Below are 24,541 nucleotides of genomic sequence, written 5' to 3'. Positions count from 1 at the left end.
ACGGCCCTCCAGCTGTGATCCAGGAGGCTGTAGATAGGCTGGAAAAGCTGACGATTTGACAAAGAGCGCTAAACAGAGCCTATGCACGGCCAAGTCGGCGGTTTTCTCCTTGACTTCAAGCTTTCTCATTATTTTTTCTCCCCTGTCCCTTTTTCATTTGGAGACTCCTTCTCTCCTCTGCCAAATTCTTCTCTTACTTTCCTTTTGGGCTTCTCTTCCTCCTGCAGGATATCCCCTCCTGCCCACCCCACTTCTTGGAACTCTAAGGAAGTCTCCTGCTGTCTTTCTGAAGTCTATCCACTCCCATTACTCAGCCTCCTCGGGCCTCTCACCTCGTTCCCACACATTTCTAACCACTGAAAACAGAACCACCAAATGAAGACATGCCAAACGGCTTCTGGCAGGAGGCAGGGAGCTGGCACATTAAGACCTCTCCAATCCCTGCACCGCAGTGGGCATTTGTTCAAATCCCTACTGGGAAAGGCTAAACTGTGGTTTGAACCCATAAGAAGAAGGAATGGGAGTAACTCCTGAGAGACAGCATGGAGCACAAGAAACAAATAGTCAGGGGATTGCCCATAGCCCCGTGCCAGCGCCTAGGTGACCTCCTGCTCACCCTCTAAGCCAGGGGTCTCAAACTCGTGGCCCGCGGGCCGCATGCGGCCCGCCGAACAATGTTGTACTGATTTTTTTTTTGTTTTCAACTGCAGTGAGAAAAGTGTTGCGTAACAGTTGCCTTTTGTAGACCTAGTGGAACGGCTGTGATCTTGCTCTGCGGCCCACATGCTGAGTTGAGTTTGAGACCCCTGCTCTAAGCCTTAGTCTTTCCATCTGTACAGTGATAAGTACAATGGCACAGAGCATGGGCTCATGGAGCACCCTCATGTTGAGAGGCTCGTGTAGTCTGATCCATCTTCCTTTCCAGAAAAGTGCATGTATTCACAAACCCGTCAGAAGATCCACAGACTCTAAACCCCTAAAACTCTCCACCCCAATGTCAGGAAGTCCCCAAGGTGAGGGAGAGGTGGTCAATTCTAACGATACCTCCTCGCTGAAGTCTGAGTTTCTCCACCAGAAAAGAAGTCTAGTTCTATTAGCCACATGCTCACAGGCCCCTTCCCTCTTGCTGGTGCAGATCCATTCACTCAGCACATTTATGAAGCTCCCACTGAGGCCTGGCCTCTGTTCTGGACAAGGACACACATGTGCACAGAGAAACAAAACACTGGAGCACCTGACTTCCGGTGTGGGAGAAGTGCATCACCAGCTCCCTAGTCGGAGCCTTTCTCCGGTCCTTCATCCCCCACACCTGCTCTCTGGAGGTCGCGAGAGGAGACAACGGAGGGCACAGCTACCTACACGGTAGCACAGGTGTGACTTCACACAGAGAACTTATCAGGTCTGTCCAGTGAAACCTTCTAAATATAAATATTTCTGTTTTTAAAAACTTGCTCAAGGAAAGAAAAACCAAACTCCCTTAATCCTAACATGAACAGGATATATATTTTTTAAATCCTCTTTCTTCCTTCTGTTCTTCCCCCTTCTCCTCCTCCTTCCTCCTCCTTCTCTCCATTCCTCCCTCCCCTTCACTCCTCTATCCTTTCCTCTTCACACCCCTCCCTTCTTCCTGTCCTCCCCTCCCCTCTTCTCCTCTCCTTTCCTTCCTTCTTGATATGTTGACAGAGCTGTGACCCCATGAAAATCAGTGCATTCGAACCTCTTCGAGAACGGTGAGGCGTGCCTTTTTGTCACTGCACATAGGAGGATGTGTTGGGCGCCGAGAAAGGAAACAGTCAGCAGAGCTCAGGAGAGGGGCATGTTAGAGGAAGGCTATAAATGTGCAATTGGGCAGCTGCAAATGGATAAAGCGCAGTGCACAGCTTCTCCTGCAGCTACACACAGTCCCTCCCCGTAGCTGATCAGGCCTTCAAATGCACAGAGAACAATTTCACTCCTAGTGCCACTCCATGGCCACCACCAGCATCCCCACCCACCCTGACCCCAACGAACAAGGCTGCCTGAAGTGAAAAGGACCCCCTACCAACAAGAACCTCGGATGACCCTAAAAATATGGGACAAGGGTCGTCATGTCATCTCAGCTATAAAAATCCACAACACTAAAGGCTGTTTCCTCCAATTATACAATAATCAATAGTTTGGTTTGCATTCACGGACAAAGTGCATCTGGGTTTAAGATCCAAACCTAAAAGGTGCCGATAAATAGACAATGGTGGACAATGGCTGCTATTCAGGAAGCAGCTTATTTTGCTATTTATTTTTTTCTTAGACTCCACTGCAAAACAAAGCCAGATTTGTATTTGCAGAACATTCTTATAGCAACTGGAAGAAATTATCCCTTAACGAAGCTGTTGGAAAAATCAACTGCAAGAATAGCAGCCGGCCTTTCCTATTGCCATCAAAAGATCTTTGCTATTCAAAGAATCTTTAAAAAGCAGCCCAGAAGAGATGCCCTATTTAAAAATAAGGCAGTTCATTACACCACAACAAAGGGGGAGCATCAGAGGGAGAAAAAACAGCTTCATATAAGAGAAAGAAACTTTTAGAAATCCTTAAAATAGGCCAAAAAAAAAATTTGAGGCATTACTGAAAGGCAGTAACCTGATTATAAATAATGTAACATCACCATAAGATGCACAGTAAGGTCCATTTTCTCAGCGTTCAAGTGTAAATTACATGAAATAATGTTTATAAGTCAAAGGCACTAAATTTTTGACTCCTCATTGTGGGGAGACATTATAAAGATAGGATTCCTTTCTCCCCTTCACTAAAATGAACTTGTCCTTTCCATTATTATTTTATTGGTGATGTCTGAAATGTAATTCAGTTGCTTGGCCATATTCTGTCTCCTCTATGTCTCTTACTGGTGTATTCCAGGCCTGCTCCAATAAAGTGTCCCACAGCACTGCGTGGCCCCATCCGAACTCACTGTCAGAGAGCAGCCCTGGCATCTTCAGAGCAGAGGATACTCTCAAGGTGTGTGCTGGGACGGGGAAGCTCATGTGCCCCGTGCACGCCTCACCCAGGAAGACACCTGAGAGCTTTCCTTCCCTCCCTCTCGTGCCCACCATCACTGTGAAATCCATGTGCACCTCCCCATTCTCTCGACCCCGCAGTGCCACCGCCATGCTGGGATTCAGCCCTCTTCTGCTGCGCCCTGGATTAATGCAAACACCTCCAACCAACTGACTCTCCAAGTAACAAGTGTGACTGCACCACTTAGTTCCTGGCTGAAAGCCTGTCCGTTCTCTCCCTAACCCCCCGAGGGTCAAGTCCAAGCCTGTCGCTTGGTCTGCAGGAATCGCTCATTCTTGGCTCCCTCCCATCTCTCCATCTTCATTCAGTTTCTGCCAGTGTTTTATGCCCACCGATGCCATGCTGCTGGAGCTCCTGCCTTTTCACCCCAGCTCCCTGCTCTGCCGTGCCCTTCTCACATGCAGAATACTGCTCAAGGGCACTGGCTGAAAGGATGAGCAGGAGCTGAGATCCGGCCAACACTGCCCACCGAGCCACACACCGGAGGGGCTGTATCTACCCAGAGGGGCTCCCTTTTCTAATTTGCACAAAAGCTCTCGCCTGGCTAAGCAGTGGTCGTATCTCCAGGTACTTGTCACATTGTATGCTAATAGTCTCGTCTCCTCTTCCACCCCTTGTCAAACAAAGTGGTCTCTGACACGTTCTCTCCATCCTGGTGGCAGGCACAATGCCTGGAACGTGGAGATTTCTGTAAAGAAGTGCTCACTGAACTAGCTGATTGAATGGGAGGGTGACTGCAGCTCAGTGGGGAGAGCTAGGACACTGGCAGAGGCGAGCCCTGGGAGCCAGTCTGGTTAAGATGCTCTGGGGACCCCCCAAACCATCCTAGCTCCTCCCAGGCAAGTGGAAGGGCCAAGAGACTGGGCTTGGGGAAAACAGCTGTCCTCACACCCGTGGAGACCAACAGAATGGAGTTCAAAATGGCTTTTCTTAGGGACAAATAAGAAATGCGATCTGGTGGACCCTGGGGATGAAACAACCAAAGGTAAAGGAAGATGCCACCTAACAGACTTACAACCTTCTTAGATAGCCTAAGAGGGCGGGGAGAATGGGGAAACACTTGTCTGATCTAAGAAAACAAAATTTCCAGAAGGCTGTGGGGAGAAACTATGTCCAGCCAGATGGTGAGGATCTGCATCTCTGTGGTCTGGGTCCCGTTGGCTGGGAGGGGCCTGTATCTTCTGGAGCCACAGGTGCCACACCCAAGTAGTTGGTGGCTGATATGAGGCAGACGTTATGAGGGTGGCAGAAAGGGAGAATTTTTTTTAGCATTTAAATATACTCCAGCTTCGGGGAATTGCTTCTCCAGGTAAATTTGCATAGGTGGGAGGAAGTGTCCTAAGAGATCATTGCCCCAAACTCCAGACACACATTGGGAAGGCTTCGTGGAGAAAGGGACCAGAGTGACCCAGGCAAAGGGCAGGGCAGAGGTAGGGGACATCAGCTGAGCCCCACTTTGGACAATGGGGGAGATGAGGAATGAGGAGAGAAGCAGTGAGAGCAGGGACCCTGGGATTAACTGATTCTAGAGCCACCGACAATGGCCACAAGAACTGATGCCACAGTACTCTTGGCACAGTCCATCCCCTGCCCTGTGCTCCGCTCCCAGCCCCAACTCCGTGTCACCAAGAGGAAAGGGGCAGGCCAGAGGGGTGGAGCTTGGGAGTTAAGAAGAGGCATCCCGGGTGAGGGTGTGGCTGCAGAATCACCAGAGAGAAAAGCCAGGTTACTAAAGGTGGAGACAGAAAAGGAAAAGAAGACAAAGCCAGCAAAGCCTAAGACTTATGTTCCGGAAGATGTCCAGAAATGTATGGGAACTCGGAACAAAATGCTAAGTGGAACTTTCAAAGATGAGTCACTTGTGATTCTCCAGGAAGGGTGGGAAGGCTCACCTCCCTAGGGGTTTGTGTTAGAACATCCAGAAGTGGAGGAACAACTGCACGTTGAATGAAATACTTCCCGCAGGACACCAGTTGTCCTCACAAACAGAAGCTACAGAAAGGAAAGCGTATCCGCTCTTGAGAGTTGAAGTGCGACCCAGATACAAAGTGCACATGACAGGAGAGGTATCAGTTTGAAGGAAAGATGAAGAACACCAAAGTATTGATTCAAAATACTTCTACGTAACGCCAGGCCTCACTGATGAACAGGTAAATGTGATCTGGTCCACGCCTAGAGCTAAGAGTGCTGAAGTACAGCTGTACAGGCATGATTACAGTGTGCCCTCCAGCTGTCCTGCCCAGGCAGAATCAAAGGAGGACTTTTGGAGAACCAAGTTATCAAACTGAACATTGTTTCAGAACCCCAGCAGCATCCCCCAACCATCTCATGCAGTCAGTCATTCACTGTTTGGGGCAGAAGCACCTTCACTGTCCTGAAGATGCCTAAGGAGTTAAAGTTGTCCTCTAAAGCAGTGGTCCCCAACCCCTGGGCCGCGGACTGGTACTGGACTGTGGGCCATTTGGTACCGGTCCGCAGAGAAAGAATAAATAACTTACATTGTTTCCATTTTATTTATATTTAAGTCTGAACGATGTTTTATTTTTTAAAAAAAGACCAGATTCCTTCTGTTACATCCATACGTCTAAGACTCACTCTTGACGCTTGTCTCGGTCACGTGATACATTTATCCGTCCCACCCTAAAGGCTGGTCCGTGAAAATATTTTCTGACATTAAACCGGTCCGTGGCCCAAAAAAGGTTGGGGACCACTGCTCTAAAGGAACTATATTTAAAACAGCCAGTAGGTGGACTGAATCCAAAGGTGCTAAATATGACTCAAGGGCATAAGCGCCCATAAAGCAACTCAACCCCCATACAGACAAGTCTCCATGACTCTGTCAATAACATCAGTGAAATCTGAAGAACCAGTATTTCAAAATTCCAAAGTACTGACGAACTCTATAAGGTAGCCAGTTCCCCAGGGTATCGTAAGATTTTTTTTGTTTGTTTTAGAATGCAGTCTATTTCTACTTTTAATATATTATGAGCAAATGATTCGGGAGAATTAATTATTCTATTACTCTTTATTAACAAAAAAATGTAAGAATTTACCAAGAACGCACTATTTATGAAACAATTAAGAAGAGCAACTGACTCGGAGCCAAAGATATCTGGAGCGAACCCAGCGAGCGCTGGCTAAGTCATCTTGGGACTCTGTTTCTCATCTGCAAAATGGGAATAATAATGCTAATATTTGTCTCACATGTTATTATAAACATAAAATAAAGCATCTGTATAGAGTCTAGTCCTCAGATCATACTTGATACTGAATTAATATGAGATAATTCTGCTATACTTTAAGTGTAATATTTGTTATTGCCATAAATAAATACTACTAGCTGAGCATAAATTTGCCTTGATATTGCCAGGTATAGGTTTAAAATCTCTGGTTCATAAGGACTAAATCCTATCCTGCTATATTTAAAACAGCATAGTGCTTGGACATACATTGTAATAACTATCCCAAGAAACACTTGCTTCTTTCTCAGGATCTGATATGAGGATGCCGGCATTTCTAAAGACATCATTTATTTCCGTAAACAAGTTAAGCGGGTTTCCCAGCTATGGCTGACGCTTGCAACCCAGTGTTGCTCTGAGCCAACTTTGGGGCTGGTCTTGGAGCCCAGTAAGTGCTCTGAGGGCAGAATGTTCTAGCAGGTACACTAGGCAGGAGCTAGAGGCAACTTGCTGACCAGAAAACCAACGCAAACCAGTGCCAATTTAGGGAGGCAGGTACAGACCCCTTCTGGGTGAGACAGCCCCAGGGGTGGTTTCTGAAGTCCCAAGGTTCTCTATGAGAAACACTCTTCTTTTTTTTTTTTAAAGGAGCAGAGTGGACAAGCAGAGAGAAGGTGATGTTTGCCTGCTTTTCTCCCATGCATTGTCAAGTATGGAAGTCTCTGAGCTGAAGGGGGGGGGGGGCCTGGAGGAGAGCTCCTGGAGAGACAGGCTATAGCCAGAGGCGAGCTGTGCTCTTCTCCCCATTCCTAAAAGCAGCAGCAGGCTGCAATGTTGAAATGTGACAGCAGAAATATCCCAGACCGTGCAGGAGGGCAACGGACCCAGCAGCTGGAACCCAGCAGCTGCTCTCGGTTATTAAGCTACGGACACGCTTCATACCGGTTGTCATAAACCTCTGCCCTGAGGCGAGGCCCCCACTGCCTCCCTGCCACACCAGATACCAGGACCCCCCTCCAGTACCCCTTCGCCCTCCCCAAGATGCAGCAAGCACAGGGTCAACATCCGTCCCCAGAGGGGGCCTCCAGGACTTTCTCACTGGTCTGGGCTGGCTATAAAATATAAATATTTTAAAGATCTCCGACAGAGGAGGGCCCCAACCTCCCCAACCTCAAAAGGGAATTGACTGATCTGCATCATCTCCAAGGGGTAGAGGCAGAGCCCCTCAGGGAGTGGGCTCCGGGTAGGCTAGACAACCGGGGCCAGGCCACCCGGGTGGGAGGTGCTGCCTCTGTGAGCTTGGCTATGACCTGACCGCCCCAGTCACATTTCTCTTCCAAAGCCCAGGGCCCAAGTGTCTCAACCGTCTGCCGGATTCTATATGCCCATCCATATCCACCACAGTGCAAACACGGACTTCTAAGTGGCAGCTCTGTTTAAACTATGGGGTTGCTGTCTCTAACAGGAAGGGAAGGAAAGCAGCTGAGAGCTCTCTACAACGCAGCCTCAGCCTGAAGCCTGTGCAAACCACTCACCCCCGGCCTTTTAGACCCGCTCACTCACCACCCTGCCCCCATTCGAGGGCTACAGGCCCTCTTTCTTCCACTGACATTGAACTAGGACAACTTTTCACTTCAACCAAGAAAGGCCCCAGCATCTGAGACTCGGATATTAAAAACTTCTACTTTCAATTCTCTGTCCTCTCTTTGTATATTGAAAAATAACTCAAAAAGACAACTTACTGAATAGGAGAACATATTTGCTGATACATCTGATAAGGGATTAATATCCAAAATTTATAAAGAACTTATAAAACTCAACACCAAAAAAGCAAACAACCCAATTTAAAAAATGAGCAAAGGACCTGAATAGACATTTTTGTCAAGAGAACATACAAATAGTTAGTAGACATATGAAAAGATGCTCAACACCACTAATCATCAGTGAAATACAAATGAAAACCATAATAATGGTATCACCTCATACCTGTCAAAATGGCTATCATCAATAAATCAAGAAACAATAACTGTTGGCGAGGGTGTGGAGAAAAGGGAACCCTCCTACAGTGTTGGTGGAAATGCAAATTAGTGCAGCCACTGTGGAAAACAGTATGGAGTTTCCTCAAAAAAATTAAAAATGGAATTGCCTTATGACCCAGCAATTCCACTTCTGAGAATTTATCTGAAGAAACCCAAAACACTAATTAGAAAAAATATACGCACCCCTATGTTCACGGCAGCATTATTTACAATAGCCAAGATTTGGAAGCAGCCCAAGTGCCCATCAGTAGATGAGTAGATAAAAAAGCTGTGACACATTTACACAGTGGAATACTACTTGGCCATAAAAAAGAGGAAAAACTTAACCTTTGTGACAACATGGATGGACCCGGAGAACATTATGCTAAGTGAAATAAGCCAGGCAGAGAAAGACAAGTACCATATGATCTCACTCATATGTGAAATTTAATGAACTAAAAAGCAAAATAGAGGTAGACATACATAGAGAAAGAAGGTTGACAGCTTTTGGTGAGGGGGCTACGTGAGGGTGGTAGAGGGGCTGAGCAAAAAAAAGGACAAAAAAAGAAAAAAATACAAGGACATAGACAACAGTGTGGTGAATGCGGGGGAGGGGAGGTGGCGGAGGGGGGGTACATGGTGACGGACAAAGACTGGACTTGGGGAGACAAAGACTGGACCTGGGGGAGGTGAGCACACAATATGGTACACAGAGATGTATTATAGAATTGGGCACCTAAAACCTGTATAATTATGTTAACTAGTATCACCCCCAATAAATTCAATTAAAACAAAATGACTCACCACTTACCACTACGCTGTTAGAAATTATTTCAAGAAAATGAAATTCTACAGCCAGTAAAGTGGAGTGGAGGATAAGTCAGAATGGAGCATGAAGATAGTGCCTGACCACCCTGCCCCCTCCCTCTCCCATGTGACACATAAGATGGACAGGCATACACACTCTCTTCTAGGGAAATCTTGAAGAGAGATACTGCCATAACAGTTAGGACAGGCATACACACTCTCCTCTAGGGAAACCTTGAAGAGAGATACTGCCATAACAGTTAGGACAGGCATACACACTCTCCTCTAGGGAAACCTTGAAGAGAGATACTGCCATAACAGTTAGGACAGGCATACACACTCTCCTCTAGGGAAACCTTGAAGAGAGATACTGCCATAACAGTTAGGACAGGCATACACACTCTCCTCTAGGGAAACCTTGAAGAGAGATACTGCCATAACAGTTAGGACAGGCATACACACTCTCCTCTAGGGAAACCTTGAAGAGAGATACTGCCATAACAGTTATGGACAGGCATACACACTCTCCTCTAGGGAAACCTTGAAGAGAGATACTGCCATAACAGTTAGGACAGGCATACACACTCTCCTCTAGGGAAACCTTGAAGAGAGATACTGCCATAACAGTTAGGACAGGCATACACACTCTCCTCTAGGGAAACCTTGAAGAGAGATACTGCCATAACAGTTAGGGACTAGCAACAGCCCATTCTGATAGGCAGTTAGTATAGCTGCCTTGAAGCTATGAGTTTAAGCCAGATCTTTAAAAAGTCCTCATCTCTGATTTTTTATTTATTTTTTTTAAAGATTTTATTTACTGATTTTAGAGAGAGAGAGAGGGAGTGAGAGCAGGGAGGAGCAGGAAGCATCGACTTGTAATCGTTGCTTCTCGTATGTGACTTCACCAGGCAAGCCCAGGCTGTCGAACCAGTGACCTCAGAATTCCGGGTCGCAGCTTTATCCACGGCACCACTGCAGGTCAGGCCTCACCTCTGATTTTTAAGTCTGCAGCTACCTGAATTATACACCTTGTTGAACATACAGGAGACATTTTACAGTTGTGTCAGAGTTAGGTGATTACTGATAAACACAAAGGGAGACATAATTACACCACACCATGTTCCCTAGGAGACAAGAGGCCTAGGAAGAAGCAGGTAAAATGTCCATGAAACGGAATCTATTCACTCATCGCTAGGCCAATTGGTTACCACAAATTATTTCTTTCCCTGAACAACACACACCAGCAGGGTCGTCCCTGTTTCAGACAAGAGGAGAGCAGCAGGAGACCAGCTGTCTTATTGTGTGCAGTCCCAATGCCTGTTTCTGAGAGCAAGACAGTCCTGGATGGAACATATACTAAGTAACTGAGCTGGCAAAAAGAAAAAAAAAAAAAATCAGAAGAGGAATAAAAAAAAGAAAGAAATCATAAGGAAATACCCAGACCCCTTTCTTCCTAGTTAACGTATGACACCTCCTGAAGCTTGTAATCAAACAGGAAAAGAGAACAAAGCTTACTATATATAAGTATAAATATAATTTTGATTTTCTTATCTGATTAGGTGGTTTTCTGTAATTGTTGGGTTTGATTTTTTAAGAAAAGCCTGTACAACTGGGACTCAACTCCAGCAGAAAAAATAAAGTCTGTAGAGTTTTTGAAAACTGCCATACAGTAGAATCCCTATCCTAGTTGTTAAAATTAAAAAAAAGAACTTCTGGTTCTTAATTTTAAAAGAAGATAAAAGAATGAATCTCAGCTTTGTTAGCACGGCTGAGCCTGAGAGTAACGGGTCCTGTGAAGTAGATCACGGAGATGGTGGCCCCCAGGACATGCTACAGAGGAGAGAAGAGAGACAGGTGTGACGGCACCCAAACATCTGGAGGGACTTACTTGGGAGTGCCGGTGGGTTTCCAGTACCTGCAGAATAGGTACTGTCCATCAGCATTGACCAAATGAGGGAGGTCCTGGTATGGAACGTTCTGCGGAGTCCGCCTGGGAGAACTTTCCTCCGGCATTCTGAAAGGGTCTTCAAGTCCTTGGAAGAAAGGAGGACATATTCCAAAGTCAGAAACATGGTAAAAAAAACAAAAACAAAAACAGAAAAACAGGAGAGAAAAGCCTTGTCATTAACATTTTGTTTAAAAGGCAGTAAAAAAAAAAGAAACTCCTTTTCAAAGGTTTAAAAAAATACATATATTTCTTGCAATCTCTCCAACACTGAAGTTCCATTTTTTCTTAAGAAAATGCTCACTTTATTTTTTAAGTGCCTCATTACAGCTCCCCCCCCCCTTCCCATCTGTGTTTATTTTAAATAATTTCAGGAAACTTCATCTTAAAGACTATTTTAACTGTAATCAAGTGGAAATTATAGTCAGCTCTGTGGGTATAAAGACCCAGCTGCAAGAAAACACAGCCATCTTCAAATTCCCCAGTAAGTTTCAAGGGGGCACAATAAAGAAGTGACGGTCCTCCCATTAATTTTTTCTGCCTGAAATTCCAAAGACGCTGGGTGGACAAACCTGTTTCCATCGTGTCCTGGTTATTGCATTCCACAGCCAGACAGCTGGAGAATCAGGGGCAGGCAGATGAGGGCTGTTCCCCCATCGCCGCAGGCACAGTGTGGCGGCAGGCAGCCGGGCCCGGAGCCCTACCCGCGCCCTTTCCCCAGACCCTGCCTTCAGCTTCAGAGGCGCGGAGCCGACAGCCTGCCTCCAACTGTCACCGGCAAGCTCGCCCGCGCTCCCCTCCGTTCCCAGGGTGGGGAGCCGGAGCCTGCGAGTCTCCACTACTAGTTAGTGTCATTACTTTCCTAAACAAATCGCGAAGGGGTTCAGAGAGGGAGGGGCCGGGAGCCCAACACCCACTGCCCGAGCGACATCGGGGAACGCTCCACGCACACTGAGGCAGCTCGCACACGCACGAATGCGGGTCACCGGGGTTAAGTCACCCCCACGGTTCCTGACAAACTTTGCTTCCTGCCTGTCTCCGACAGCGCAGAGAATGGAGTCCAGCAGTTGTCACTTGGAAAATGCCAGGGGGAAACCTAGCGACTTCGCCCAGGTTCCTGCGCGGGGCCGAGAGGCTGGGAAGATGGGGTTGACGCGGACAAGTTGGTTCAGAGGCTGGTGCGCGGGAGCAGAGAGGGCGCGCGCGCACACACGCGCATAAACAGACACGCGCGCGCACACAGCCGCGCATACACGCGCGCGTACAAGGGTTGTGGGAGCCCACGCCCAACGGGCCAGGGACCCCGAAGCGGCTCCCCACCCCTGGCGACGGCACTTGCAGGCTGGGGCGGGGACGGGAGGCAGTTACCCGGGCCACGAGCGCCTGTGTCGCGTTCCGGAGCGCCCCGGATCCTAGTTTGCCGCGGGCCAGGGTCGGGCCGGAGCTGCGTGCCACCGGCTCCGTGGCGACAGGGCGCGGCGTCTGAGCCGCCACTTTATCCCTGGGCTGGCTCGCGGTGGGGGCGGCCCGCGGTGGGTGGGGACGCGGGAGACTGGCGGGCGGCGCGGGAGGCGGCGCGGGGAGGCGGCGCCCAGGCCCACGTGTGCCTGGCCAGCAGGGAGGAGTGGGGGCGCAGCCCGTGGACTCGGCTACGCGCTCCTCCCCCCAGCCTCCTGGGCTTCCGTGCCCCAGGGTAGCCGCTGGGGGACTGTCACCGGGCCCTGAACGGAGCTGGACTCTCAGGAGCCTCAGGAACTGGAGGGAGGACACGGCACACCCATGCACGCGCGCACACACCATGTACGCACACGTAGACCCACACACATGAGGACACACGACGCCACACACACAGACTATGAGTATACAGATAACACAAGGGTAGATGCACGCAGACCCATACACAGAAACCACACTAATGTGCACTGGGACACGCAGATATCAGATTCACACAGACCTACCCACAGATACAGACGTGTACTCTGTACACATACAGACACACCACACAGAGACACACAGCACATACACAGTACACAAAGACAGGCACATGACATTGACAGAGACACACATAGGGAGAAACGTGAACACAGAGAAAAAGACACCCTACATACACAGAGCCACACACACAGTCAGATACACAAATATCTGTGTCCCTGGGGGGTGCACAAATCCCCAGGAAGTAGGGTAGAGACAGACTGGTGCCTGCCTTCTCTCTCCACAGGCAGCCCCAGCAACCCTCTCCTTGACCCAGGAGTCAGGCTCCCAAACACCCAAACAAAATCTGTGGCGCATCCACAGAGGCCAGCAGGGGAAGGTCTGAAAGCTGTCCAGGATAACTGGCAATGTAGCTTGAGGGGGTACAGGAAGGAGCACTGAACTTAGAGTCCAGATCACCTGGGTTCACATTTGCCCTGTTAGCCTTAATCTCTTCACCTACAGTTCAGGAGTGACACTACCTATGTCCCCAAGGAGTGTGCCACATGTTGCCTGCTCACACTGACCTCAGCAGGCCTTTGTATTCTTCCTTCTTTCACAAAACACTACACCACAGCAGTGATGAAAGGAACTGCTGTCCTCCTGAATGTTACAGTCCGTGGGGAGGCCCAGGTTTACAGCCTGTAATCCAAATTAAGAAATAAAACAATAACCTTTCTGAAGCAGTTTAGAACATTTTCAACCATTATTTCTTCAAGTACTTTTTCAGCCCCACCATCTTTTCTCTTCCTCTGGACTCTAATGGTATGAATGTTAGAGCTATAGCCCCTATAGATCCTGGAGACTCTGTTCGTTGTTTTTGTTTGTTCGTTTGTTTGTTTGTTTCCATCCTATTTTTTCTCTCGCCCAGATTAGGTCATTTCTAGTGCCCTATCTTCCATTTTACTGATTCTTTCCTCTGTCCCCACCATTCTGCCGTCAAGCCCCTCCACTGAGCTTTTAATTCAGTTATTGTATTTCTCAGTTCTAAAATTTCCATTTGGGTCATCTTTAGCTTTTGTATTCCTCTGCTAAGATTTCCTTAGTTTTAGGCATGTTCATAATTGCTCATTGAAGCTTTAAAAAAATTTTTTTTATCATGGCTGCTATAAAATCTCTGTTCTTTCTGTTGGTGTCTTTTTTTTTTTTTTTAATTCAATTTTAGATCTCTCTGGTTCTTGGTAAGATGTGTGATTTTTCTGTTGGAACCTGGACATTTTTGAGTTATGTTATAAGACTCCGGATCTGATTTAAACCTTCTGTTTTACCCCGCCTTCTCCACTCCAGGCCTAGAATTGGGGGGCAGGGCCGGAGGGGTCTGCTTCATTTCTTCCAGGTAGAGGTAAAAGCCTAGGTCTCCCATTCAACCTATGTGGGTGTGGGCCATGTGATGTTTGGTGTAGAAAGGTTAATATCTGGAAGTTTCCTGTCTTGTTCAGCTTTTCCTCTTCTGATCCTATGGATGGAGAGCAGGCTTTTGTTGAGTATTGTCTGGTTTGCCCCCACGGCATTTCTGAGTTGCTGGCTTCTTCAGCTCCAAGTCTGGAATATAGGAGGCAAAACAAAACCCAGAGAACTCACCACCACATTGTTTCTTGGGTCTCAAGGTCCCAGACTATCTTTTCCCTCTAACTTTCAGAATCTCCTTATATTTGTTTTATATGTAACATCCAGTGCTTTTTGTTGTACTTAGAGTAATAGGTACAAAAAATATCCCCTCTGCCTTTGCAGATGTGAAAGTTTGGCTATTTATTTCAGTGATCCCTGCCTGCCTGTGTATCTATAGTTATTTCGGTCCCAGTTCCTCTAGATTAGTGTTTTACAACTGCTGGTCCATAGACCGATGCCAGTCTACCAGACTGGTCTATGACGGAGTTAACCATCCTAATGTTGAATGACAAGTATAGACCCCATGATCTTAGTCCAATTCGCTTATGCTCAGGGTGATTGCCACTTATCAGCCTGTATCATCGATGAAAATACTATTGAGGTTGTCTTAGGTATCTTTGAAACTTGTAGGCTTGTTTGAACATCCTTTTGCACCATGCAGAGCATTTACAAATTATTATGCACGATGGACAAAAAGCATTCGGACAAACTTATGCAGTATGCAACGTAGAGTTGGGAAATCAAGCACCAGCCTGTAACCATGTTGCACTGTTATACACAGCAAGGTAAAATATTATTCATTGCATGTTTCTGTTTCTGGCTAGTTAGTTCAATGGTACCCACGTGTTAAAGGTTGAAAACCACTGCTCTAAACAGATTACTCTAGGTATAGTGACCTGCAATAAAAGTTCTGTGGGCAGGATCTGTCCCTACTGCCCAGGATGAAAAGCCAAGATGGCGATTCAAGTAAAAATTGCATCATTTGACCCTCCACAGGTGTTCTTGTGTGGCCTTCCAGAGATGCTGTGAGGTTTGAGGAGAATAGAATATGCTGAGATACCTGTGAAGAGGAAGGGAGACACTGAGAGAACCACGAGCTTCTATCATTAGCAATTTTAGCACGTGTGCATTAACTTCTACAGCGTTCTGCAATTGAAGGAATTGTATTGATAGTTGTTGCATACTCCAATTATAAATTCCCCCTGGTGGGAAGGAAGGAGAGCTTGGGAATGGAGATAGAACTGAAAGTGAACAACAGAGAAGTGAGGTTTCGAACAATCGAACTCAGGAAAAAAGAAAGTTGAACCAACATACCTAAGACTCAGAAATATGCTCCACTAACCGGCTGTGTAACTTCCCAGAGTTACTTTACCTGGCGGACCTGCCTCCTTGCCTGACACAGAGGAGTATGAGTACACCTCCAGGCCTTGGCCAAGGTCAGCTGCAACCATGTCTGTGGGGCACTCATAACACCCCTGGGGAGGCAGTCAGCTCGTACTAAATCAGGGGTGGCTGTTGGTGACCATGATGTCCAATCTGACCCAAGAGAAAGTACTTTTTGTCTGATAAAATTGTAATGTGAATCTTAAAAATTAATGATTTTGCACGCATCTCCAGATACTTAGCTTTTCTTGAATTGCAGAAGGATGTGGTTCTTCAGTGCCGTGGTGCTGACTGTGTTGAGCCCCTCCTGTAGAGGAGGGTGGATTTGTGGGTCTGGACCTGAAGAGAGAGGTCAGGCTAGCGATGGAGGAGCTGGCCCAGAAACGTCCCTGCATCTGTGGGAGAGGGTGCCCTTACCCCAGAAGAGTGGGCAGCTGGAGGTGTGTCTTGGCCACCTGGGTAATGCTTCTGGCCAGCAGGAGGTTTAGCTTGGCCTACATGGTGCTTTCAACATATTTGAATTAGTAGTCAAATCAGAATATTTATGTAACGTTTAAAAAGCAGGACATAGGCCCTGGCCGGTTGGCTCAGTGGTAGAGCGTCAGGCTGGCGTGCAGAAGTCCCGGGTTCGATTCCCGGCCAGGGCACACAGGAGAAGCGCCCATCTGCTTCTCCACCCCTCCCCCTCTCCTTCCTCTCTGTCTCTCTCTTCCCCTCCCGCAGCCAAGGCTCCACTGGAGCAGAGATGGTCCGGGCGCTGGGGATGGCTCCTTGGCCTCTGCCCCAGGTGCTAGAGTGGCTCTGGTCGCAACAGAGCGACGCCCCGGAGGGGCAGAGCATCGCCCCCTGGTGGGCAGAGCGTGGCCCCCTGGTGGGCAGAGCATCGCCCCCTGGTGGGCGTGCCGGGTGGATCCCTGTCGGGCGCATGCGGGAGTCTGTCTGACTGTCTCTCCCCGTTTCTGGCTTCAGAAAAATACAGAAAAAAAAAAAAATTAAAAAGCAGGACATGTCAAGAAACAGTGCTGGTTTCTGTGTTTCCTCTGAAAGGACGGAGGCTGGACACAAGGGGCTACTCTTGCGCCTGGTACTGGTCTGCACCGTGCCTAAATAAAGGCTGCCCCCTTCAGGAAGTATCTGCATGTGCTCATCTGCCCACCCCTCTGCTGTGCCCACCTCCAGAAAGCGAATTCTTGGGTTTCTGGCTGGTTTTACTAGGTTGAAACATGAAGGAGGGGAGAAGGCTTTGATGGTGGCGGGCAGGGTGTGATGTGTAATTCTCCGGAACATCCACACGGAGGCGTGGTGGGCAGTAGCAAGTGAAGTGTGAGGCTAGGGGAGGAGACGAGGGCTGGGAAGCAATAGGTGATTGATGTCAGGGGAATGAATTGGATTGCCTGGGACAGGAAAACCGAAGGGAGAAGTGGACCTAGGAGAGATCCTTGGGAGGACAAGTTAAGGAGGAAAAGAAGGAAGAGAGGAGTTTTCAAAGGTGATGGAGGCCCTGGCCGGTTGGCTCAGCGGTAGAGCGTCGGCCTAGCGTGCGGAGGACCCGGGTTCGATTCCCGGCCAGGGCACACAGGAGAAGCGCTCATTTGCTTCTCCACCCCTCCGCCGCGCTTTCCTCTCTGTCTCTCCCTTCCCCTCCCGCAGCCAAGGCTCCATTGGAGCAAAGATGGCCCGGGCGCTGGGGATGGCTCTGTGGCCTCTGCCTCAGGCGCTAGAGTGGCTCTGGTCGCAACATGGCGACGCCCAGGATGGGCAGAGCATCGCCCCCTGGTGGACAGAGCATCGCCCCTGGTGGGCGTGCCGGGTGGATCCCGGTCGGGCGCATGCGGGAGTCTGTCTGACTGTCTCTCCCTGTTTCCAGCTTCAGAAAAATGAAAAAAAAAAAAAAAAAAAAAAAAAAAAAAAAAGGTGATGGAGACAGAAGGAGGCCTGGAAGGTGTGATTTCACATAATCCAAAGGTAGAGTGTGTTGTAAGATGACAGGACCAACAAAGTCAAACAATAGGACTGAGACGTGCCCGACAGGTTTAGTAGCAAGGAGGTCATTTGTGACCTGGGGGAAAAACCAGTTCATGGATTAAGCAGGGCAGGAGGCAACCTGCTAAATTGAAAAGTGAGTGGAAAGTAAGTGGCAACAGCAAGTATAGACACTGCTTGTGCCTCAGTCACTGCTCCATCCAGCTGATCAGGCTGATTCACTTAGGAGAGGAAAGTGAGAGAGAGACAGGAAGTATGCCAGGCCTTCTATGCCTAGGTTTGGTCTAGGCATAGTGTCATTTCTATCGTATTCTGCGGGCCACAGCCAGTCACTGGGCCAGCCCATATTCAAGGCAGAGGAAAACAGACTCCATCCCTTGACGGAAAGAACTACAAAAACACAATGCAAATGGCATGGAAAAGTGAGTGGAAAGTAAGTGGCAACAGCAAGTGTAGACACTGCTTCCTGATGTTTTCTCTGAGTCGGAGGCAGTCGAGCACAGTGGCAAAAAAACCTATGGATTTTAGAGCCAGACAGCCTTCATTTGAATCCCGCTTTACTGACTGTAACTCCACAGTCTTGCGCAGTTGGTGTACCCTCTTTATGCCTCTACAGAGCAGGGTAATCACAGTATTGAGCAGCACGCTTGGCACCTGGTAGGTAGGATGCCATTAAATTTCACCATTATTAAATTAATGTATACATGTGTTCAAAATCCCAACAAGAACTAAAAAGTTTACAGTGAAGTGTGAGTCTCCTTCCCGTTTTGTGCTGTGGCTCCTGTCCACAGAGGCTACCAGCCCTGCGGGTTCCTGTGTGACCTTCCAAAGACGCTCTGGGTTTTGAGGAGAGTGGGTCATGCTGGGAATACCTGGGAGGGGGATGGAAGGAAGATGCAAGTACATCACAGGGCAGTGTGAGCAGTGGACTTCCTAGTGGCTCCATGCCGCTGGGGTGCCGGAAGAGGGAGGGCCAGACTGCTGAGTGACAGTATTGTGGACAGAGCTTGAGAAACATTTCCTCAGCGGGATGTGAAGTTGTTGTATCAATGGCATTAGTGAATGGCCTCTCTGTCCCGTGCCATTTGCATTGTGTTTTTGCAGTTCTTTCCGTCAAGGGATGGAGTCTGTTTTCCTCTGCCTTGAATCTGGGCTGGCCCAGTGACTGGCTGTGGCCCACAGAATACGATAGAAATGACACTATGCCTAGACCAAACCTAGGCATTGAAGGCCTGGCATACTTCCTGTCTCTCTCTCGCTTTCCTCTCCTAAGTGAATCAGCCTGATCAGCTGGATGGAGCAGTGACTGAGGCACAAGGATGCTGATGTACAAGGAAGAAGCTGGGGCTTCCCGGCAGACAAGAAGCCAGCCTTCATGTACTCGTCTGACCTGCAGTTGCCAGTAGACGCCTGAGGATACCCAGCTGAGACTGAAAGAACCACCCAGTTGAGCCCAGCCCCAAACTTGACCCACAGCATTATGAGCTAAATAAAGGGTTGTTATTTTAAGTTACTCAGTGTTGGGATGGCTTGTTACACATCAGTAGCTAACTGATGCAGCAGGGTACCATTATATTTGCCATCATACAACTTCAGGTTCTCTTTTCTCTTTACAACAGTCAAGATTTAGAAGCAGCCCAAGTGTACCTTGATACACTTGGTACACTTGATACCTTGATACACTTTTATCCACATGAGTGGATAAAAAAGTTGTGGTACATTTCCACAATGGAATACTATGCAACCAACAAAAAGGGGGAAAAAGTCTTAACTTTTGTGACAGCATGGATGAACCTGGAGAGCATTATGCTAAGTGAAATAAGCCAGGCAGAGAAAGACAAGTACCATATGATTTCATCCTATGTAGAATCTAATGAACAAAATAAACTAACAAACAAAATAGAAACAGTCATAGAGAGCAGGTTGAGAGCTATCAGAAAGGGATGAGTTTGCAGGGCTGGATGGAAAAGGTGAAGGGTTTAAGCAAAAATAAACAAAGAAACAAACTCATAGGCACGGAAAACAGTATGGTGATTACCAGAGGGAAAGGGGTGGGGGAGGTAGAGGAGAGTATAGGGGATATACAGCAATGAAAGGAGACTTAACTTGGGGTGGTGAACACACAATGCAACATACAGATGATGTATATTATAGAATTGTTATGTGAAACCTATATAATTTTATTAACCAATGTCACACCAGTAAATTCAATTAAAAAAAAAACAACAAGTCATCCTGTCTCCATAATCACAGTGGGATATGGAAGGAGGGATTCAACAGTTCAAAATCCAAACATTTTTAAAAATCACTGATTGTTTGGATGGGAAAAGAAAGGGGAAAGGAGACACTTTGGACTATATACACATTAGTAGAATGTACCCAATGCTGTGACTAAAAAGATCAGAAATATTATTAATGTTGATATAATGGGGTATATTGATTCTGTTATTTTGTCTTTTTATTATTATTATTCAATGAGAAGAGGGGAGGCAGAGACAGACTCCCTCGTGCGCCCCGTCCAGGATCCACCTGGCAAGCCCACTAAGAGACAATGCTCTGCCCATATGGGGCGTTGCTTCATTGCTCAGCAACTGAACTTTTCTTAGCACCTGAGGCGGAGGCCATGGAGCCATCCTCAGCGCCCAGGACCAACTTGCTCCAATAGAGCCATGGCTGCAGGAGGGGAAGAGAAAGAGAGAGAGAGAGAGAGAGAGAGAGAGAGAGAGAAATGAGAGGGGGAGGGGTGGAGAAGCAGATGGTTGCTTCTGCTGTGTGTCCCAACCAGAAATCAAACCCAGTACATTGGCATGCTGGGCCAACGCTATACCACTGAGCCAATAGGCCAGGGCCTGTTTTGTCTTATTGAATGTGTTTATAATTTTTCTCCAAGTAATTTCTGCCTTGTGTCCCTTTCCCTACTTTTTCCAGAGAGTCTCAAGTTTCTTCTTTTAAATTCTTCCTGCAGAGAGGAGGAGCCACTAATACTCATGGTTGAGAAAGAACTACTGGCTATTAAATCCAAGTATAAGTTCTAAGATGTGTGTTGGTGCAGAAAAGTTCCTGAGAATTGACTCAGCCCTCCACTGGACTCTTCCACGAGGATGTGTGAAAGTCATTGGGAGCAACTGTACCAGAAGGGCAGGTATCAAAGGCACCTTCCTGCCTTTTCTTGACCTATAAGAGTCATTCAGGAAAAAAAAGAAAACAGCGAATTTTTAGTTCTTCTAGTATGGCTCCTGCAGAAGTTACATCAATTAGAATTAAAATGGAGAAGTAAAGTAAATGGTGCTGATACCAGTGCTCACGTCATCATTAAGGGACACTGTGGGAGGGCGCTAACATGGATGTTACAGCTCAGGAAGCTGCACCTGTCCCTTCACTTGCCCAAGATCAGACATGGGGAAGTGGCAGAACCCACCTTAGAGCCCTAGCTGTCTGCCTCCTGTGTTCTCTCCTTTCCTGCAAACTGGCATGTGGATTCAGGTTGCTGGGGAAGGTAGAGGCAGGTGCCCAGTGTCCAGAGAATTACATCACACTCAGCTTCATGGTGAGAAAGTCTTCTCTTTGACCTTTCTGGTAAGGTCATTAGTGTTTACAGACCTGTAATTCTCTCTGCTTGCGTTCCTCCCTGTTTAATAAAGGCCACCATGTGTCCCTAGCCTAGACATATATCACTTGGCTTTGTTTTCATTCATTTATTAGTAGGGTTACCTTAAATTATGGCAGGTATTCATGTTCTATTTAAAGAAAACTTTTAAAATAAATGAATGGAAGTTTAAAACATGTATTGATTTAAAGAAAGAGAGTAAGTAAATAGCAGAGTACACGGGACATTGACCTGGCGGAGTCATGATGTCAGCGGTGTGGCCATCACTGGGGTTGAAGACATGCAGAAGGTGAGAGCAGGTGGGATAGGTGGCATGGGCATGCCCCCCCCCCCCGTGGCAGAACTTCCTGGGTCAGGCTCCTTCCATTCCAGCTGATACTTTCCGTAGGGCTTCAGCTTCCTGTGGGTCAGGGAAAGAACCAGCCTAGATGGCCTTTCTGGGGCCTCGCAGCTCTCAAAAGGTTACTCTGAGGGTGGCTATTTTTGCTATGCAGTCCAGCATCAGGTCCAGCCTATTGAGAGAGGCCATTAAGTCCAATCGAATCTACAAAAGATGAAAACACAATTCCTACTCACATAACACCTTCTTTAAATGCATTTGGCAAATCCAGAATGTCAGAAATTAGTAACTAGGCCCAATTGCTATAATGAGGCTTGCATTCAGTGGTAAAGGAAAGACTTTCCCACTGATTAACCTGGTTAATAGAGCAGTTAAAAGTTATACATGCTAAAAATATTTATTGGGAACATTGTTAAGTGAAAATAAAATGGATGTTACTAGCACATAACAGTGGCGGGTCACATAAGTATATGTTTTTATGGCACTTTTTTAAAAACATTTTTTCAACTGCTCTTAGAATAGATTCACTGACTTAATACTAGAATTTGTCCTCTGAAGGCAAATGAGGCAGTGGTTATATTCAGCCAGGGAAAGTTCAATGAGGGTTGAGTAACGGTGCACAAACTGCTACGTATGGTAGACATTTCTAGATAATTTAGGCAAGGTTGGGGGTGGGAGGAAGCATAATGCACAGCTTTTCTAAACAATTGCATTTTTTTTTCTAGTCTGCTTTTATTTGGATGGTTTGGGTCAGAGAGGTCATGTGGTATGCTCGTTCAGGGCACAGACCCAAGGGTCTGAATCGGCTCTTGGACTTAGAAGCTCTGTGTCCTTGACCAAGTTACTCAGGCTTTCTGTGCCTCAGTATTCTCATCAGTAAAGCAGAGGCAATAGTAGTAGTGTTTGTGTCATTGTATTGTGGTGATGGCTAAATGATAATACATAAAAGAACTTAGAACAGTGCTTGATATATAGCAAATGCTTTATGTGTGAGCTATATATTATTATGATTATTGTAAAACTGCCATCAACTCTCCCCTCCAATTAAATTATGGCAGGTATTCATGTTCTATTTAAAGAAAACTTTTAAAATAAGTGACTGGAAGTTTAAAGCATGTATTGATTTAAAGGAAGAGAGTAAGTAAATAGCAGAGTACACGGGACATTGACCTGGCGGAGTCATGATGTCAGCGGTGTGGCCATCACTGGGGTTGAAGACATGCAGAAGGTGAGAGCAGGTGGGATAGGTGGCATGGGCATGCCCCCCCACCCGGTGGCAGAACTTCCTGGGTCGGGCTCCTTCCGTTCCAGCCGATACTTTCCTTAGGGCTTCAGCTTCCTGTGGGTCAGGGAAAGAACCGGCCCAGATGGCCTTTCTGGGTCCTCGCAGCTCTCAAAAGGTTACTCTGAGGGTGGCTATTTTTGCTATGCAGTCCAGCATCAGGTCCAGCCTATTGACAGGTCACACCTAAGAACCTGTGTCTTATGAGATAATGTTACTGTATTTCCCCATGTTTAAGATGCATCTTAATTTTGGGGCCCAAATTTTGAAGAAAAAAAAAGTATTACATAAAGTTATTGAACTCAAGTTTTATTCATCATAAAATTCATACAACTCCTCATCACTGTCAAAACTCCCATCCATTAGCTTGTCCCCATCTGTGTCTGATGATGAATAGACACATATGTCATATATTGCCTCATCCTCAGTTCCATCTATGGCATTTGAAATGCCACACTTCTTAAATGACTCGACAATGATCTCAATCTTAATATTACCCCAGGATCTTTTCACCCATGTACAAACTTCTCCTAGAGTTGGTTTCTTCACTCTTCCTGCTGGTGTCAAATTGTCCCCAGAAGACTTTATCCATTGGTTCCATTCATCTCTCATGGCAGCTTTGAAGGGTTTGTTAGTGCTGACATCAAGTGGTTGGAGCTGGGATGTCAAGCCTCCAGGTATGACGGCAAGTTTTGGTTTTTGCTCTGCAGCAATCTTCTTTGTGTTTTTGTTATGTGAGCCCTGAACTGATCAAGCACCAATAGGACAGGTTTGTCTAAGAGCCCACCTGGTCTCCTTCTCCAAACTTTCTCAAACCAGATCATCCCATCCTGATCCATTCAATCCTTGTCATGAATGTGGACAATCACTCCTTGAGGAATATCATCTTTTGGCATTGTTTTATGTTAGAAAATCAGCATAGGAAGCAGCGTGGTTCCACTGACACAACGAGCTAGAACAACTGTGTAATGGCTCTTTTCATGTCCACTTGTCTTCACAGTTACAGTTTTCACCCCCTTCTTAGCAACAGTTCTGTTAGTTGGGACATCAAACTGAAGGGGGACTTTGTCCATATTTGCAATCTGTCCCAGCTCAAACTGATGTGTCTTCTGACATTGAATGACAAAACAATGAAATTCAAGGACCTTCTGCTCATAGCTTTCAGGCATCTTTTGGGCAAGTCTGGTGCATGTACGCATGCTTAGTCCATTCCGTTTCATGAACCTGAAGCACCAGTTGTGTCCTCCTTTGAAATCAGTTGCTGAATCATCTGTGTGGACACAGGAATTCCAATTGCCGTTTGCTCTTCAATCCGTATCTTCAATTCCCTCTCTAAATCAGGCCATTTTGCTGACTTGCTCTCTTGACCTTCTTCTGCTGTGGTGTTTTCAGTAGGGTTTCTTCTTCCTGTAGCCAGTCTCGGATTGATTTCTTATTTGGAGGAGGACCAAACTTACATTCAGCAGCATGATTTCCATTCACTTTTGCAAACTGGATCGCTTTTAACTTGAACTTATCACTGTATGAAAATCTTTTCTGAGCCATTTCTGGGCAGAGCATGGCAAAACGTGACCTACCGTAAT

General features: G+C 46.9%; 1 protein-coding gene and 1 long non-coding RNA gene across 4 annotated transcripts in view; one reads left to right on the top strand and one right to left on the bottom strand.

Annotated features, from left to right (window-relative positions):
- MGLL (monoglyceride lipase) overlaps nt 1-12,516 on the bottom strand; it is a 156,723-nt gene extending 144,207 nt beyond the window's left edge. Inside the window, exons 1-2 of one of the 3 annotated variants that reach the window (XM_066352172.1) lie at nt 12,372-12,516; nt 10,947-11,091 (exon numbers count right to left, since the gene is read on the bottom strand). In XM_066352172.1, the coding sequence (XP_066208269.1) occupies nt 10,947-11,071 (125 nt within the window). In that variant the 5' untranslated portion in view covers nt 11,072-11,091; nt 12,372-12,516. Of the gene's footprint in view, nt 1-10,946; nt 11,092-11,575; nt 12,311-12,371 lie in introns of those variants that run through there. The other 2 variants (XM_066352171.1, XM_066352173.1) reach the window with 2 other exon arrangements.
- A 4,660-nt stretch (nt 12,517-17,176) lies between these two features.
- On the top strand, nt 17,177-19,197 carry LOC136382956 (uncharacterized). Its single transcript, XR_010747354.1, has 3 exons — nt 17,177-17,235; nt 17,661-17,711; nt 19,003-19,197. It is a non-coding gene; the product is annotated as an uncharacterized lncRNA (long non-coding RNA).
- The last annotated feature ends 5,344 nt before the right edge of the window (nt 19,198-24,541 follow it).

The sequence above is a fragment of the Saccopteryx leptura genome, chromosome 11, assembly GCF_036850995.1.
Source record: "Saccopteryx leptura isolate mSacLep1 chromosome 11, mSacLep1_pri_phased_curated, whole genome shotgun sequence".
NCBI lineage: Eukaryota > Metazoa > Chordata > Mammalia > Chiroptera > Emballonuridae > Saccopteryx > Saccopteryx leptura.
This window is presented reverse-complemented; position numbering and strand designations above follow the sequence as displayed.